This window comes from Aythya fuligula, chromosome 3, assembly GCF_009819795.1.
Source record: "Aythya fuligula isolate bAytFul2 chromosome 3, bAytFul2.pri, whole genome shotgun sequence".
NCBI lineage: Eukaryota > Metazoa > Chordata > Aves > Anseriformes > Anatidae > Aythya > Aythya fuligula.
The window spans coordinates 71,511,056-71,526,008 of NC_045561.1; the positions used below are offsets into that span (position 1 = coordinate 71,511,056).

The 14,953-nt window shown below is 41.8% G+C and overlaps 1 protein-coding gene across 4 annotated transcripts; it reads left to right on the forward strand.

Moving 5' to 3' along the window:
• Positions 1 to 10,111: 10,111 nt before the first annotated feature.
• Positions 10,112 to 14,726, forward strand: GTF3C6 (general transcription factor IIIC subunit 6). 4 transcript variants are annotated; one of them, XM_032184686.1, is made up of 6 exons: positions 10,112 to 10,193; positions 10,737 to 10,817; positions 12,006 to 12,069; positions 12,633 to 12,677; positions 12,818 to 12,931; positions 13,885 to 14,726. In XM_032184686.1, the coding sequence occupies exons 1-6, from the start codon at positions 10,131 to 10,133 to the stop codon at positions 14,253 to 14,255; spliced, it is 738 nt and encodes a 245-aa protein (XP_032040577.1). In that variant the 5' UTR covers positions 10,112 to 10,130; the 3' UTR covers positions 14,256 to 14,726. The 4 variants fall into 4 exon arrangements, with proteins under 4 accessions (XP_032040577.1, XP_032040578.1, XP_032040579.1 ...); XM_032184687.1 differs by having other exon boundaries at positions 12,821 to 12,931; XM_032184688.1 differs by lacking the exon at positions 10,112 to 10,193 and adding an exon at positions 11,236 to 11,295 and having other exon boundaries at positions 10,751 to 10,846.
• Positions 14,727 to 14,953: the final 227 nt, after the last annotated feature.

Consider the following 14,953-nt stretch of genomic DNA (forward strand, 5'->3'; position numbering starts at 1 on the left):
CCTTTGATAAGACAATCTTGAGGCTACATAAGAATAAACATATGTATCCTGAAGGTCAAGAGGCCTGGTGCTCTCTCTTCTGAGAAACCAAAGTGACATTGATTGAAGTCACCAGCCTGAAGACGTAGAGGTCGACTTTTTTGGAAGTATAAGGTAGATCATCACCATTCTCCAGCAGCAAAGATACTCAGCAGAGTATCTCTTGTTTCAGAGCCGCATGAGGATCAGTTTCTAAAATTCTTGAAAACACTTCTTGGAAAGAAAAAAAAAAAAAAAAAAAAAAAGATGCAAGGATGCAGCTGGGGAATTCCAGAGAAGCAGCAAAGCCAACTACACTGCCGGTCACCGTGCATCTGTTAACGTGGGAGGAAGAGCTGGCTGGAAAGGCACAGAAGAAGGCATGAGACATTTTCTCTTTGCTTTTTGCTTCTAGTCACAAATTCAGGGCTATTGCCTGCAAACTCTGAGCTGATTAAAGAAACTGAAGTGGAGAGAGATGTTGGCAGTGACCACTGCTCCTGCTGGAAATGCCAGAACTGGCCATTCTGTAGCTCTTGCCAAACACACAGTCCCTTGCCCAGACCAGTCCAAAGCTGGACTGATACCAGCAGAATATTTCCATCTGGGTTGTTCCCAAAATGAAGACAACAGAAGGGTTTTCGTAATGCTTGTAATGCTTTTTGCCTTGCATTTTGTGTTTGCCAGAACATTGAGGGCTGAACAACCTTAAAGAAACTCAGATGGAGCCAGTTACACACACCATTATGTGCTTTAGCACACTGAATATAAGGGAGAGCAAGTCGAAAATGCTACCCTGTAGCTTATACAATGGGAAAAACTTTTCTGCTTCCAGCTACTGGTCATGCTTTCATATATATATATATGCACAGTAGAAGTGTATGGTATTACTCCTTAAGGATGGAATGTCTTGGGTTTTGTCATAGCGCCGTTTTAAAATGTCCCCTTCAAAATGAAGTAGTTTGGTGTCTTAAAATTGGTAATTGGTGGGTTTGTCATTAGAGCATCTGCATCTAAAAGCCAACGTAGACTTCAATTTATTAAAACAGATGGGAAGAAATCTCTTTCTTCTTGTCAGGGGAATCCTGAGCCCATGGCAGATAGTAATAATGGACCCAAATGCGAAGAGGTTCAAGTCTGACATTTGGAACATCATGCTCAGTCCTTCAGGGAGGTTGAAGCAATAATAACAGATCAAAACACAGATATGTATGGCAGTTTCAGTTTAAAGGGTATTTTCTCTCACCTCCTGTCGCTCAGTTGCAGTGCAAAGGCAGTGCCGTGCCTGATGCCCCCCAGGGCACGCTGCTGGCTTGTGTTAAACTTGCTGCTGACCAGAGCCCCCAGCTCCCTGTCTGCAGGGCTGCTCTTGTTCAAGTCCTGCATCCTGGTCATTTATAGAAGTCTTGAAGAGAGCTGGCCCCAAAATGGAGCCTTAGGGAACCCCGCTAGTGACTGGCTGCCAGCCCAAGGTAACCCCATTTACTGTAACTCAAGCCCCATCCATCAGCCCTTCGTTCATCCATCGTACCATGTATTGGTTTAGCTGTGTGCTGCACATTTTGTTCAGAAGGATACTGTGAGAAACAGTACTGAAAGGTTTGCTGAAACACAGAAAGATTACATCTCCTGCCTTCCCTTTGTAGAACTGAAATGGGAAAGAGACTCCTGAATTAGAGATATGTATTGCTGCTGACTATAAAATGTGGTCCTAAGTGTAAACAGCGTGCCTCCAGAATCTCCATGAGAGCAAATAAAAAGAGCTAAAAAGACCAGCGCCAAGGGGGTTTGATATCTGCCATTTTTATTACAGAACTGCACAGAGCAGCTGAAGATGTCTATTCACTGTTTAGAAATCCTCGAGAGAAGTTATAAATTCTTCTGTCCTCAGAGCAGATCTCCACAGCAAGAAAAGAATCAAATCACCAGTAGGTAGTGCCGAGGTATTTTCAGACAGCTCATCGCTCCTCCAGAGTTTCCTAGGTTCAATGTGGAATCTGAGCTCTCTTGATTGCTTGCTGGGAAAAAGCAGCTGTTTCCCTGCAAACGTAAGTAATAAAGGATGGCGAGGTCTCTAAGCCTTAAGGGTAACAGACCTTTGGTTTTTAAAGCGTTCATTTGTATTTCTAGGGAAGAAATCTTTAAAAGGACACTTTAAAAAAGAACATTATTTTGTATAGTTCAGAAGCCAAAAGCGTACATTCCTCAATGTACACTTGAAAAACATCACAAGCTTACTGTTAATTGAAGCAGTTGTCAGCATTGACTTTTTCATTTTTAAATAAAGCCAAAAGTCTTGACAGCAGCAACAGAAATATAGAGAAATTCCCTCAGATTTCAGCTCCTGACCTGCATTTCTGACTAGCTTGCAAGCTGGCACAGTCATGTCTTGTCCCTACTCCTGCTTGGATGGAAGACCAGTGACTTTCCAGACATCATGCGGCCACATTAGCGCGGTTCTGAGCCCGAGCTAACACATCCTGCCTCCCAGCCAGCCTTATTAGCTCAGGCTCTGCAACACGTGCACCGCGGCTCCACAGCTGCTGGACGGGAGCCGGCTCCCAGCTGGCTGGGTCAGGGCACAGGCAGAGAGGAGGCGTCGCTGTCTGCACCCATCCCTGTAGATGTACCCTCGCATGACCCGAGGCATTGTCTGCTGTAACAAAAGCTTTTTTTTGTGTGTGAAGTGGTTCTCCAAATACTTGCACTTTAATTACATAATACGAACCACGTTGAAAGTGAAACAACAAAATCTTACAGGATATGGTGGTGTGAGTATTCGTGTCAAAGCGGCCACACCAAGCGTGGTACCTGGGCGTGTCTATGAGCCAAGTCAAAAAACACTGAACAGAACCCTTGTCTTGCTTTATACTTTAATTATTACTGAAAATACACAAATGTACATTGTCTTGTATAGGAAAGTGATTCCTTACAGAATGCTACATTACCAGCTGATACCTGAGACCATGTCATTTCCATGTTGCATCTGCAGTGTTACTTCCCCCTCTTAAAACAGCACTACGTGTAAAATATTTTCAGATCTAATTGGAATGGAAAAGATTATCCCGTTGCATTAGTTGCTTTGCTTCCCAAACACATTGTCTATCAAACAACGAGGCAAACCAGGAAAGCCAAGAACTACTGGAGGAGTGTGGTAAACTCTGACAATTTCCTTACTTCAGCTTTTTGTTTGTCATTTCTTCCTCAAGCAGTGGAAATGGTACAGATTTGCTACAGATTCAGGTCCTTCTTTCCCCTCCTTCCTTCATCCTTCCTCTTAAAAACAGAAGCAAGATATGCTGTCAGTGGCTCAGTGCATCAGGTTTGCACTGGGCAAAGCCAGTGTAACTCCTCAAAATTACTTTTCCAATAGCTTCAAAGCCTTCAAAATCATCCACAACAGTGCTTGTCACAGTCTTCCTCTACAGAATTCCTTAAGAGCTCAAAAAAGGTCTTTGCCAGGTAGTGATGCCTTCTTAAGTAAAAAGCAGTAATTGTAAGCGTACCAGCTGCCACGGTGTGTTAAGTGACTGCAGGATCTTTGCAGTGATTTCCACCTTCCATTCTGTCATCTGCGGTGATTCATCTGCTGTGTTATGTTCCTCTGCTTCTGTACAAGTTACGTTGCAGGAAAGACAAAAAAAAAAAAAGAAAAAAAAAAAAAGAAAAAAAAGCTACTAAACAGAATCTAGGAGCAGATACAAGGGTTCACCTCTGGGTCTAGTGAAGTACACACAGTGTGCTCCCAAATGTTCTCAGCTCAGTTATGTCCTGAGTCTGGTAAGATTTGCTTATTTGCAGTCCCCAGTGGATCCCTCTTGTACTTGTCCAGGCTCCTGTTGAGTCCATTTACAATTTTAGGAAAGGAGTCTCACAGGTCTGTGATCTGTTTTGTTTGTCATTCTGAACCAAATACTTAAGGAGCAGCACACAAAGGTATTTCACCTTGTCAGTCTCAGTCCTCAACCCTCAGAAACTTTTGGCTCAAGACTTCCTAAACAGAGAATGGCTGAAATTCACCTGCCATTTTATCATCTAGGCACTCATGTGCAGGTCTTTACAGCAGGCTTTCATTTGTACAACCCCCAAAATACTGAGTTATCATCCAACTTCAGTACCTTACTTTCCACCACTTTCTTTTTCTTTTTGTTAAGTAATTTAGGAATATGTTTAAGAGTACAAATTCCCACAGAACTCCATGAACGATCTCTTCATTTTGAAAACAGACTGTTTACTCCTACCTTTTGTTTCCCACCTTTTAACCATTAGTCAATCCCTAAGAACAACTTCTTATTACAAGGCAGCTTAATTTCTTTTGATAGTCACAGTCGGCAGCACTCATTAATGCAAATAAATCTTCATTGTGGTGCAAGAGCAAGTTGTTCTTAGGGACACTCAGACCAATATTTCAGAAGGGCTCTTTCCATAAAAGCACTCTGAAGCTGATCACACACAACGGTGATCAAGAACCAAGCCCAGAGTTAGTTTCTATCCTGTGGGTTCCTTCACTAGAAGCCTAAAATTTATGGCACCAAGAATTTTAGCCTCATCATCCCAATCAACATGACATTGACCTAAAATACTCAAGAGTCCTTAGACAGTATTTTCTTTTTCATTTTCTTTTTTTTTTTTTATAATGCTTGATTTTCCGTATCTGGAAGTGATTGGCACCATCTAGGTATTACAGTCCCAGTAAGATGCTTTTTCTGCTTAGGAACAGAATTTCAATCCACAGCACTTGTATATAAATTGTTTTTAAAGATGTATTTTAACTCTGATTTGACTGAACATTCTTCAGCAGTGCCAAAGCCTGTTTCTACCATCCCTACATGTTTTATACAGTGGCGTGTTTCAGTGGTTATCCTCCCACCATTAAATGCCTAACATGCATGGTATTGAATTATCCTTTTCCTATTCTGCTCTGGATTTGGGTTATTTTGGTGCTTATAGGGCAATGGATTTTTAGTACTTACAGAGATGCACACACAGGTATCTTAATGAATCTACCCACAAAGTATGAACTAACGTTTAAAAAGCAACATTCTAACACCTTGTTGTAATATCATAGTAAGAAAAACAGATTCATATACCATTTACTCTCCCCCAGGCTTCAGTAATACAATTCTTACTTTTTATACTGGCTGAGAAACACTTTCTGTAGGTCACTGGACATACCTACAAAAGCACAAAACTACCAGGAATTCCAAATTGCTGCCAAGTTACACCTTAATAAAAGCCTACCTAATTAAGACTCTGATGTTTCTGATGCAGATTGACTAATAAGTACTTTTTATTTCCTGAGCTGCAAACCACTTTGGCAGTTCTTGAGGTGTGGAAAAAAAAATGTTTTTAAAAGCACTTCACTAACAGGCAAAGCAGTGTTCACGTATAACGAAAACAAAACACAATTCAATAAAAATATTTCACTTTCATAAAACTAAGCCCTGGAAGCACTGATCAAAATCAGTAAATAAATATGGAACATAATCTGCTTTTACATAAATTGTATGGGAAAAAAATGCCAAGTGCCTTTTATATCAGTTTGCTTTAAGCATTTTCAAACAAATACAGAGAAGCCAGCTGAGGCCATAAGAGCCTGGCCCTGCAAAATAATGACTATTCCCAGTGACCTCTGAAGTCCAGGGTGTTCAACTGCTTTCAGCCCAACAGGTGTAACAACTTCTGTTTATGTATCTCCAATAACTGATGCCAAATAGTCTGAGGTCATGTAAAAGATTCCAAACATTAACATTTCATCAATTAACAAGTCACTTCCATAGAAAGCCACTGTCTTCTGAGTCAGCTGGATGACAAGTAAACATCATTCACTCTCCATTTGTCACCAGTTGCTTCAAAAGATGACCAGCTGCTGAGTTTTACTGGGAGGGATCCCAGCTCTAGGACTACCTGCAGGTCACTGCAGCAATCCTGAGCTCTGCAGTGCCACTCTCCTCCTGCCCCATCACTCACAGACTGAAAGATGTCTTCCTCCTCTTTATATATTCATAATAAATATATTTATATATTTATATTTATATATTTATATATTCATAAAGAGGAGGAAGTGTTCATTGCTTTTAACAGCTGAGTCCTTTTCCCATGAGGAAAAGGCAACGAGACAAAATGAGCCATTTTTGGCCTCAAAGGATCTGCTCGGTGGCGTCCCATGGGATAAGGCCCTGGAGGGCAGAAAGCTGGTTTATATTTAAGGGTCACCTCCTCCAAGCCCAAGAGTGATCCACCCCAACAAGTAGGAATTCAGGCAGTAGGCCTGAATTCCTCCAGCCAGACTTGAACACAAAAAGGAAGCATACAGAGCATGAAGCAAGGATGTTTAACATGGGAGGGATACAGAGACACTGTCCAAGTTAAGCAAGCTAGAGCTCAAATGGAATTGAATCTGGTCAGGAATGTAAAAGGCAACAAGTGCTTCTGTAAGCACATAGGTGACAAAAGGAAAACGAAGGAAAACGTGGGCCCATTGCTGAGCAAGTCAGGGGACATGCCTTACACAAGGCAGGGAAAAGACTGAGGTACTGAACATCTTCTTCTCTATTTGTATTAGCAAGACCTGCCTTCAGAAATTCAAGGTCCTAGAGACCCAGGGGAAAGGTTAGGAAAAGGAAGATGTACCCTTGGTAGAAGAGGATTGGAGCAGGGAATATTTAGGGAAAATATAAGTACACGAGTCTGTGGGCTCTGATGAGATGCACCCACGAGTGCTGAGGGAGCAGGCAGACAGATGTCATTGCAAGGCCACTCCCAGTCATCTTTGATTGCTCATGGTGACTGGGAGAAGTGCCTTAAGACTGGCAGGGAGCAAATGTCACTCCTACCTTCAAAAAGGGCGAGAAGGAGGACCAAGGAACCGCAGGCCAGTCAGCCCCACCTTCATCCCTGGCAAGGTGAGGGAGCATCTAGTCACTGCTTCCAGGCACATGAAGGAGATCACCAGTGGTAGTCAGCATGGATTCACCAAGGAGAATTCATGCCTGACCAACACCATAAGCTTCTGTGATGAAATGACTGATTTTGGTAGATGAGGGAGAGTAGTAGATCTTGTCTACATCGACTGGAGGAAGGCATTCAATACTGCCCCCCATGGAGAGATGAGCAGAAGGAGAGAGAGACTGAAAACTGCCCGAACAGGCAGGCTCAGAGAATAGCGATCAGTGGCACAAAGTCTGCTTGGAGGCTGCCAACTAGCAGTGTCCCCTGGGGGTCAATACCAGATGATCCTGATTAACATCTTCATTAATGATCTGGATGATGGGCGCAGAGTGCGCACTCAGCAAGTTTGCTGATGACACAAAATTCAGGGGGAAGTGGGACAGCCCACTCTCCTCTTTGAGGAGAGGCTGAGAGAGCTGGGGCTGTTCAGCCTGGAGAAGAGGAGGCTCAAGGGGATCTCACCATAAACACCTGAAGGGAGAGTGCAAAGATGGAGCCAGGCTTTTTCAATGGTGACAGAACAAGAGGGAAAGGGCACAAACTGAAACACAGCAGCTTCCATTTGAACACTGGGAAACGTGCACTATCACAGTGCACTATCTTAGCTGCTGAACTGGTTATAACTTTTAAGGGGCTACGAATAAACGCTGGAATCTGATTCCAGATAAGAGAAAAAGCAGGAGCCCAACAAAACATTGTAGGATCAGTTGTGCCCACGAATCCCTCCCAACCCCTCTTCTCCCTCCTCCTACCAGGCTCTTGGTATGCTGACTCCAAGACAACTGGAGTGAGAGCACCTAAATTAAGGACTTGGAATAGAAAGGACTCCCTCACTCAGCTTCTTCCCTGCCTCCTACTATGCTACATCTCACTCTGCAGTCTTTGATGAGACATACTGAATAGAATAAACACTGTGGAAATAAAACACCCCCTTCACTTTACTACTTCTCCCTGGCTGTGCTTTGTCTAACAGGGTTGCTAGGATTTCTTTACATGATCTTTAAGGGGCTTTCCAGAAAGGCAAAGACTGACACAAAGGAGTCTGGCAGACTTTTTTTGGTGACACCTATCAGAAGGTTTGGCTTGCAAATTCATAAACAAAGAGGCTCACCAATGTAGCTTTAAGAAAATTAAAATCATTCTCTGTAATACTGCCAGCAAATTACTTTTGTCCCACAGCTGATTTATGTTTTGCAACCCTGACCTCCTGTCCAAGGTCTACAGCCAGAAATACACACTAGTCTCTCACAAGCCTTCTTCTGTGTCTCTTTGCACCTCACAGCACTGTGTTTAGCCATTTCACACAGAAGTATTTTACTGAGGAGTCCATACTGATACTCACAGGCAATCAGGTCTTGTCACATCTTCAATTTCAGTTACATTTCTGATTTAAAATAAGCCTAGAAACTACAATGCTCTTCTCCTGAAGCAGACAATTCTGCAAACAGTGCAGATACAGAGACTACATGTATATATATATACACATACACGTGTACCTAAAGGTGTCATCTATTATCATTTTGAACTACTAAGTTCTGTCTGTTTTCAATACAAAATACAAAAGGTTTTTGACCACAGGCACTCACCATCTAAACAGACAGATAAAACTCAAAAAAAAAAAAAAAAAAAAAAAAGACTCCCTCTCATCCTGTGTTTTTAGAGAACATTTAACTTTTTACTCAGACAAACTACAGCCAGGGCCTCACAAAGAAAGTAAGTGTTTAGGAGGGAGTGAAGAAAGGGCAATTGCTTTCTGCTAAGGATTGGGAAGGAATTCCAAGCATGAAGATAAAAATCAAAAGAAAATGGAAAAACAAGAGAAAGTAGAAAGCCAGATTTATTCATTACGTGTTTTGGTGAACTTTTGCTTATTTCCTGTAAAGTAATTTAACTGTGATAATGTTTATTTGCTAAAAAAGGAAGTCCAAGTCTCTAATCTATGATCTCCCACAGCTAAGGCGTGCAAACTTAAACAGCTCAAACTAAAATATGCATTAACATGCTTAAATTGCAAGTAAACCCACAGAAACTAGTGCATACACATTAGAGATGTAGATCTCAAACATGATTGTTTAAATTTACCATTTGGTTGTCACTGACTCAGCTTGACCTATGTACCACCTAGGTACTTGCCTCTTGCAGCATGCACACATAAATGCCTTCAAGTACTGACAGGACTGCTAGCTGAGGCCTCAGAAATCCAAACCCTGGATCCTCAAAACATATATTTCCGTATTTATCTCATCAAGCAGTTCAATCTCTCTGGCAGACTGCGAGGATCCTTACAGCATCATTTTCATCCAACTCATTTAAGAGAGAAATTGTTGAAATGTGCTTGCCAGAATAAGATAGACCAAGGCAAATCACTGATGCCCATGGCAAGTTTAGCCTGACAATGAGCTAGAGCCTCTTTTAAAATAAATTTAGCACTAATGCACCAAAAATTTCCCAACCACACACCCTGGCTCAGAAGACCGAGATGGCACCGAGGCTGGTAATAAAAGCAAAGAAATGTACTGGCTCCTTTGTTAGCACTTCATGCCAGTCTGTGATTTACACAGGCTGATCTGGCCCACATTTACCTTCTCGTAAGGGCTTTCATCACTTTTAGAAAGTCCCTTGAGTGAAAGGAAGGCAGTGGTATTAATGAAATGTTATAGAAGCTCTGTTGGCTGTGATGATTTTTAAATGTGTATTCAGAATAGGGTGTTTGTTCTGGTTTATTTGAGCAGATTTTTTTTTTTTTTTTTAGAATTGCACTGATTTTATCTGAAGACATAAAGACCTGGTGCAAAAACTTAACTCCCAAATACAGTAAATAGAAAACAGTTAAGAGCCATTAAAAGGCTGGGCTCACTGCGCACATACTCATCTTATGCTGAGTGCTCAACGAGCTAAGCATCTATTTATCTCCTTTTAGTGGCAGAGCATGAAATTAGTCACTCAAAACCTTATTTTTATTTTTCAGCAACCCTTCAGTACCCCGACCCACACAACCCCCCCGCCGCCAGGGGGCCGCTGGTGCCGCGCCGCCATTTAAGGGCCGCCCCGGCGCCCGCCTCCTGCTGGGGGCGGCGGGAGGCGGGCCCGCTCGCCCCCTAAGATGGCGGCGGCGCGCTCACGTGGTGCGCGCTGAGGGGAGTGGAGGGAGCGGGACCGACATGGCGGCGGTAGAGGGAGTGGAGGGGGGCGAGAGGAAAGAGGAGGACGAAGAGGAGGTGGAGGTCGGTCAGCGCGCCCGCCTGGGCTTCACCTTCCCCCGGGGATGTGTTAGGAGAAGGGGTGTGGTGTTGTGGCTCCCTGCGGGGCTGATGTGAGGAGGAGCGGGCTGCGGGGATGGCGTCCCCCTGAGGGGCTGCCCAGGCTGTGCTGAGGGAGGTGGCGGCCTTCCTTCCCTCCTCGCGTGTTGACATTTACTCACTCGGTAATGGTTCTTGAAAGCTTAGCCCTTCAATAAAAATATTTAAGAGTTCTTATTTTCTTGTTTTCTTTTTGAATTTTCCTCACCCAAATGTTAAGGAGTTGCAAATAGTCATTGGTTTCAAGACAGCACGTTGTAAAGAGTTAAAAGCAGTCATTCCATGCAACATTTCCTTCACTTAACCCCTCACTATAATATCTAGGTAAATACTTAACCTTTGGAAAATGTAGGCAGTGCAGAATAAGTTGTTTTGGGGGTCTGTTCATTCTGAAGGTCTTCATTTTCATATATTTTCAGGAGTTCAGATGCATCAATTAAAAATGCGTGTTATAAACTTATCTTATAGGAGCAGCTGGTCATGGTGGAGCTGTCAGGAATTATCGATTCAGACTTCTTAGAAAAATGTGAGAACAAATGCAAGATTTTGGTGAGTGATTACAGCACAATAGGAAAGGGGTAAGTGAGTACACGTGTGAGCAAGGGAGTGGGGATGTTTCCAGATTCGTTAAAGCTGATAAAATTTGCATCAAGTCTTTGATAGAGAATTGCATGCACTGTCTGGACTGTGTTCGGTTGCCGGTTGTGGTCTCTCAGTATCAGGAGTGGCATGTTGTTGATGAAAATAATACTACACAAATATAAAGAAATATTTTCAGAGGTAATAATAAACTCAGACTATTATTCCCTCTGCTTTTAAGCTCCTAGTTGAGTATTAAATAATGTATTTTACACATTTAAAAACAAAAACAAATGTTAAGCACATTTCTTAAAGAAACTTAGACCCAGCTTAGAGGCAAAGACTACATCTGTCTGTGTTGTGCTGTACTTACAATGTTTTCTTGTAGATACTACCTGATATGATCCAGTGCTGTAAATGTAAAGGATAACTCAGTCTTAAGTCTATGGTAAATAGACCAGTATTATCTGGCTGTTTCCTTGCATTTAATATACTTAAAATAGCATGTATGGTGATAGCCTGAAAAAACTGTCCTAAATGTTGTCTATTTTGTTGTATTTCAGCAGTACACTGATTCTAGAGAAAGATTGGCTGTACCATTTGTAACAGTTATTGGCACTGTTTAAGCCTCCCACAAAAACGGAAAGAAAACTCACCCCCTCGCCCTTCTACCCCTGTGTCTAACATTGCGGGAGGATTCAGGGCCAATTTAATGATTAAAACTGCTCTTACTACGTTTTATAGAAACTAATAAATATTAATTTAATTGTATCTCTTCATCTTCCAGGAATCTGCTGGCTTGTGTAAAATAATAGGCTCTGCTGAATTCTCTAATTCGTTTGCATAAATCTTGTTTTAAAGATGCGCTTTTCTCCACATGAAGCTGATAGTTTGGGAAAGGTTTACGGTCTGGAATCAACTGCTTTTCGCTAATACCAAAAGAAACTTTTTATTTCATATGTGTAATGTGATGGAGTACTTATTTTTTCTCGTTGCTACCTGATGTTGTTTTGTTGTTGTTTTTAACCTGCATTTATCTTTTCAAGGAATTAATTTAATCTAGATTCTGCTATATCTGTCTTCTCATCCTTGAGTAAGAAATGTGCCTGGACTAGCAGACACGTGACGTTTAATGCATTTTTTTCCATCTTCTTGTAGGGAATAGAGACAGAGAGGCCCATTTTACAAGTGGACAGATACGTCTTTGCAGGGGAATACGAAGGTAGGGAAAAAAAACAATCTCCTTTTCACGTAACCCAAAGAACTTTCTTAATATCAGTTAATTTCACTGCAAATGGAAAATGTGGGACCCTTAAGCACTGAAGTTCTGGATGGTGCCTGAATAATACTACACAGAGCAGCACCAGCTAAATTAGCCATGCACTCATGTTTAGTTATTGGAAGGTGTGCCTGGAAGCTGACTCTGGGGTGTACCAGCTGTATTTCTGAAAGAAAACCCGAATATAAAATGCCCTAGAGTGCCCCCTAATGCTTACTGTCTCATATACAAGCAGGACTTGTGCTGTGCAGTCTGTGGCTTTCCTGTTTGCCCTATGGTGACAAAATTGGGAAGAAAACGATCTGAAAATCTCTCTTGTAGTGACTTGTAGTGACATTCAGTGTCTGTGGTGCTCCTGTCTGTTTCTGAGTTGGCAGTGGTTACCAGATGCAGGGCATTTGGATGAGGCTGGAAATGAGAAACATTCCCAGAGCTGTGCCAGTGGGTGCAGCATCTCTGGCTGCCGAAAGTTAGTCTCTAAGGCTGTCTCACTTTGTTTTCCACAGATGCCTTGGGAACCTGCGTGGTTTTTGAAGAAAACACAGAACATGGTAATTGTTACGATCTGATGTCCTGTCTGCTGTGGCAGCCTCTGAAATTCAAAATAATTTCGGCTTGTTTCAGCTGATAGTGGAATTCACTATAATGATTGGGCTTTGGGTATTGTTTTTTTTTTCTCCTCTTTTCATAGTAGATGCAGAAGGCAACCAGAAAGTACAGCTCAAGTACAAGTGCCATACGATGAAGAAGTTGAATATGACACGGACGCTTCTGACAGAGAAGAAGGAAGGAGAAGAGAATGTTGGTTAGTGCCTCTGTGCTCTTACTCTGATAAAATTAGTTTTGGCACCAGTTTTGAAATCTGAGGCAATATCTTTGCATTGAATTGTTCTTCACTGATTTTTTTTTATTTCAACTTCTTGAGTCTGTGTAGTAGTTGAAAATCCACCATATCTGTAGCAAGAAGCTCCATGTTTTATGTACCAAAACTAAATTGTTCTTAGCGAATTTACAGTTAATTGTACCTGAATTTAACTTACTTTCAGGGATATACATAGCGGAGAAAACATTTTTTTAATTTTGTAGGCAGAACTCAGTGCTCATATGTTTGCTTTACTTCTGTGGATTTTTTTATACAAAATTCTGTGCTCCTGCATATTCAGGTACTGGGTATCCACTACATAGAATAATGTTAATTAGCAGCATCCTCCTGCTTTTAGTTGCTGCTTTTCACTCTAGTCAGTGTTGCTGCTTCACATTTTAGGAATACAAAGCCATATAATGTTAAATGAGAGACAGTCAGTGGGACATCGCTCATGGGAGATATAATATGAAATGTTATCTAGAATCTAAGCAGAGATCAGCGTTCTTATCAACACCATGCATTCTTCCTCTCTGTGTCATTAAGTAGGAAATACCAACACTGAAACTATTATTTTTGAAGTGACATTAACTAGAGAATGTGCTGCTTAGTTAAAAGGCCTATTTATTTCCCACGGGAGCAACACTGATACCTACTGCAAAATACTTTGTTTCTATACCCTGAAGGAAGTTTAATAATGTGCATACAAAGTAACCAAAACATCTTGTGATTTGGCTGTGTGTACTGCCTAAAAATCTGTTGAAGGGGGAGTGGAACTGCAAACTTAAATGTTTGTCTGGCTCAGGGTTAATAAACAACAGACTTAAGCTAAGAACGAGTGCTGTTAGGACTTCACTCCTTTAGTCACTAATACCAGTTTTCCTTCTTCGCATCAGATGGTGTGGAGTGGTTACAGATCAAGGACAGAGACTTTTCCTACAGCAGGCCTAATACGATTTGTAGCTTTCTGCATGAAAAGGAAGATTCAGATGAATCAGCTCAGGCCCCAGACAAACTAGCCGAAGAGTCAGAGGGAGAGGTGAGTGACAAAGGAAATTCTGACACGAACTGTGATCAGGTTCAAGACAAGCTAGCTGAAGAGTCGGAGGGAGAGGCGAGTGACAGAGGAAATTCCGACACAAACTGCGATCTGGAAAAGCAGCACGGCTTGGAAACAGATGCTTCTCTTCCTCTGCCTCATAGTCCTGCTTCTGAGGCAGAGGGGTCTCCTTCTGCAAGTGTTGCCTTAGAAGATGCCCCTCCGTGATGTCAGCTCTCATCTCTTCAGGATTTCTTCATGGAATTAAACAGGCCAGCTTTTAAAGACCAAACATAAAGGCTGTGACATGATTTCCAGTTTATCTGAGCAATTAGCAATGGGGAAAACTGACATGTTCTTATGCATTCCTTTTGTGTTTGGAGTAGAGTGGGGAGGGGTTTAGTGCTTTGTTTTTTTTAAATGCTGATGGGAAATGTGTGCATCTCTACCTCAAATTGAAGAAGAGGAAACAGTTGCATAATAATAATAAAAAAAAAAACCTGCCTTTGAAAAACATTGATGTATTGTACGGTTTGGGATGCTTTGTAAAAAAGGGGAAAAAACATTCTTGAAAGTCCTAGAACTCAGGTACAGCCTCACCTTGTGTGTAATATTCCGCTGCCTACTGTGTCTGTTCTTGTACTGCACTGACTGAAAGAAAGATTCAAATAAAGGTGGCTTTCATTCGGTTTGATAAAATCACTGGTGTTTGATTACTTGTTAAATTACTTGTTAAACTTATTTTGCTTTTTCTCTATCATCTTCTGTTTCCCTGACTCATCTGAGAAATATTTCCTCTAGGAAGGGACTTCAAGAGGTCTCTAGGTTGGCTTCTTCTTTAAAACAGGGTCAGTGCTGAGTTAGGTCGAGTTGCTCAGGGCTCTGTCTAGTTAGGTCTTGCGAACCCCTGGGTGCTAATCAGCAGC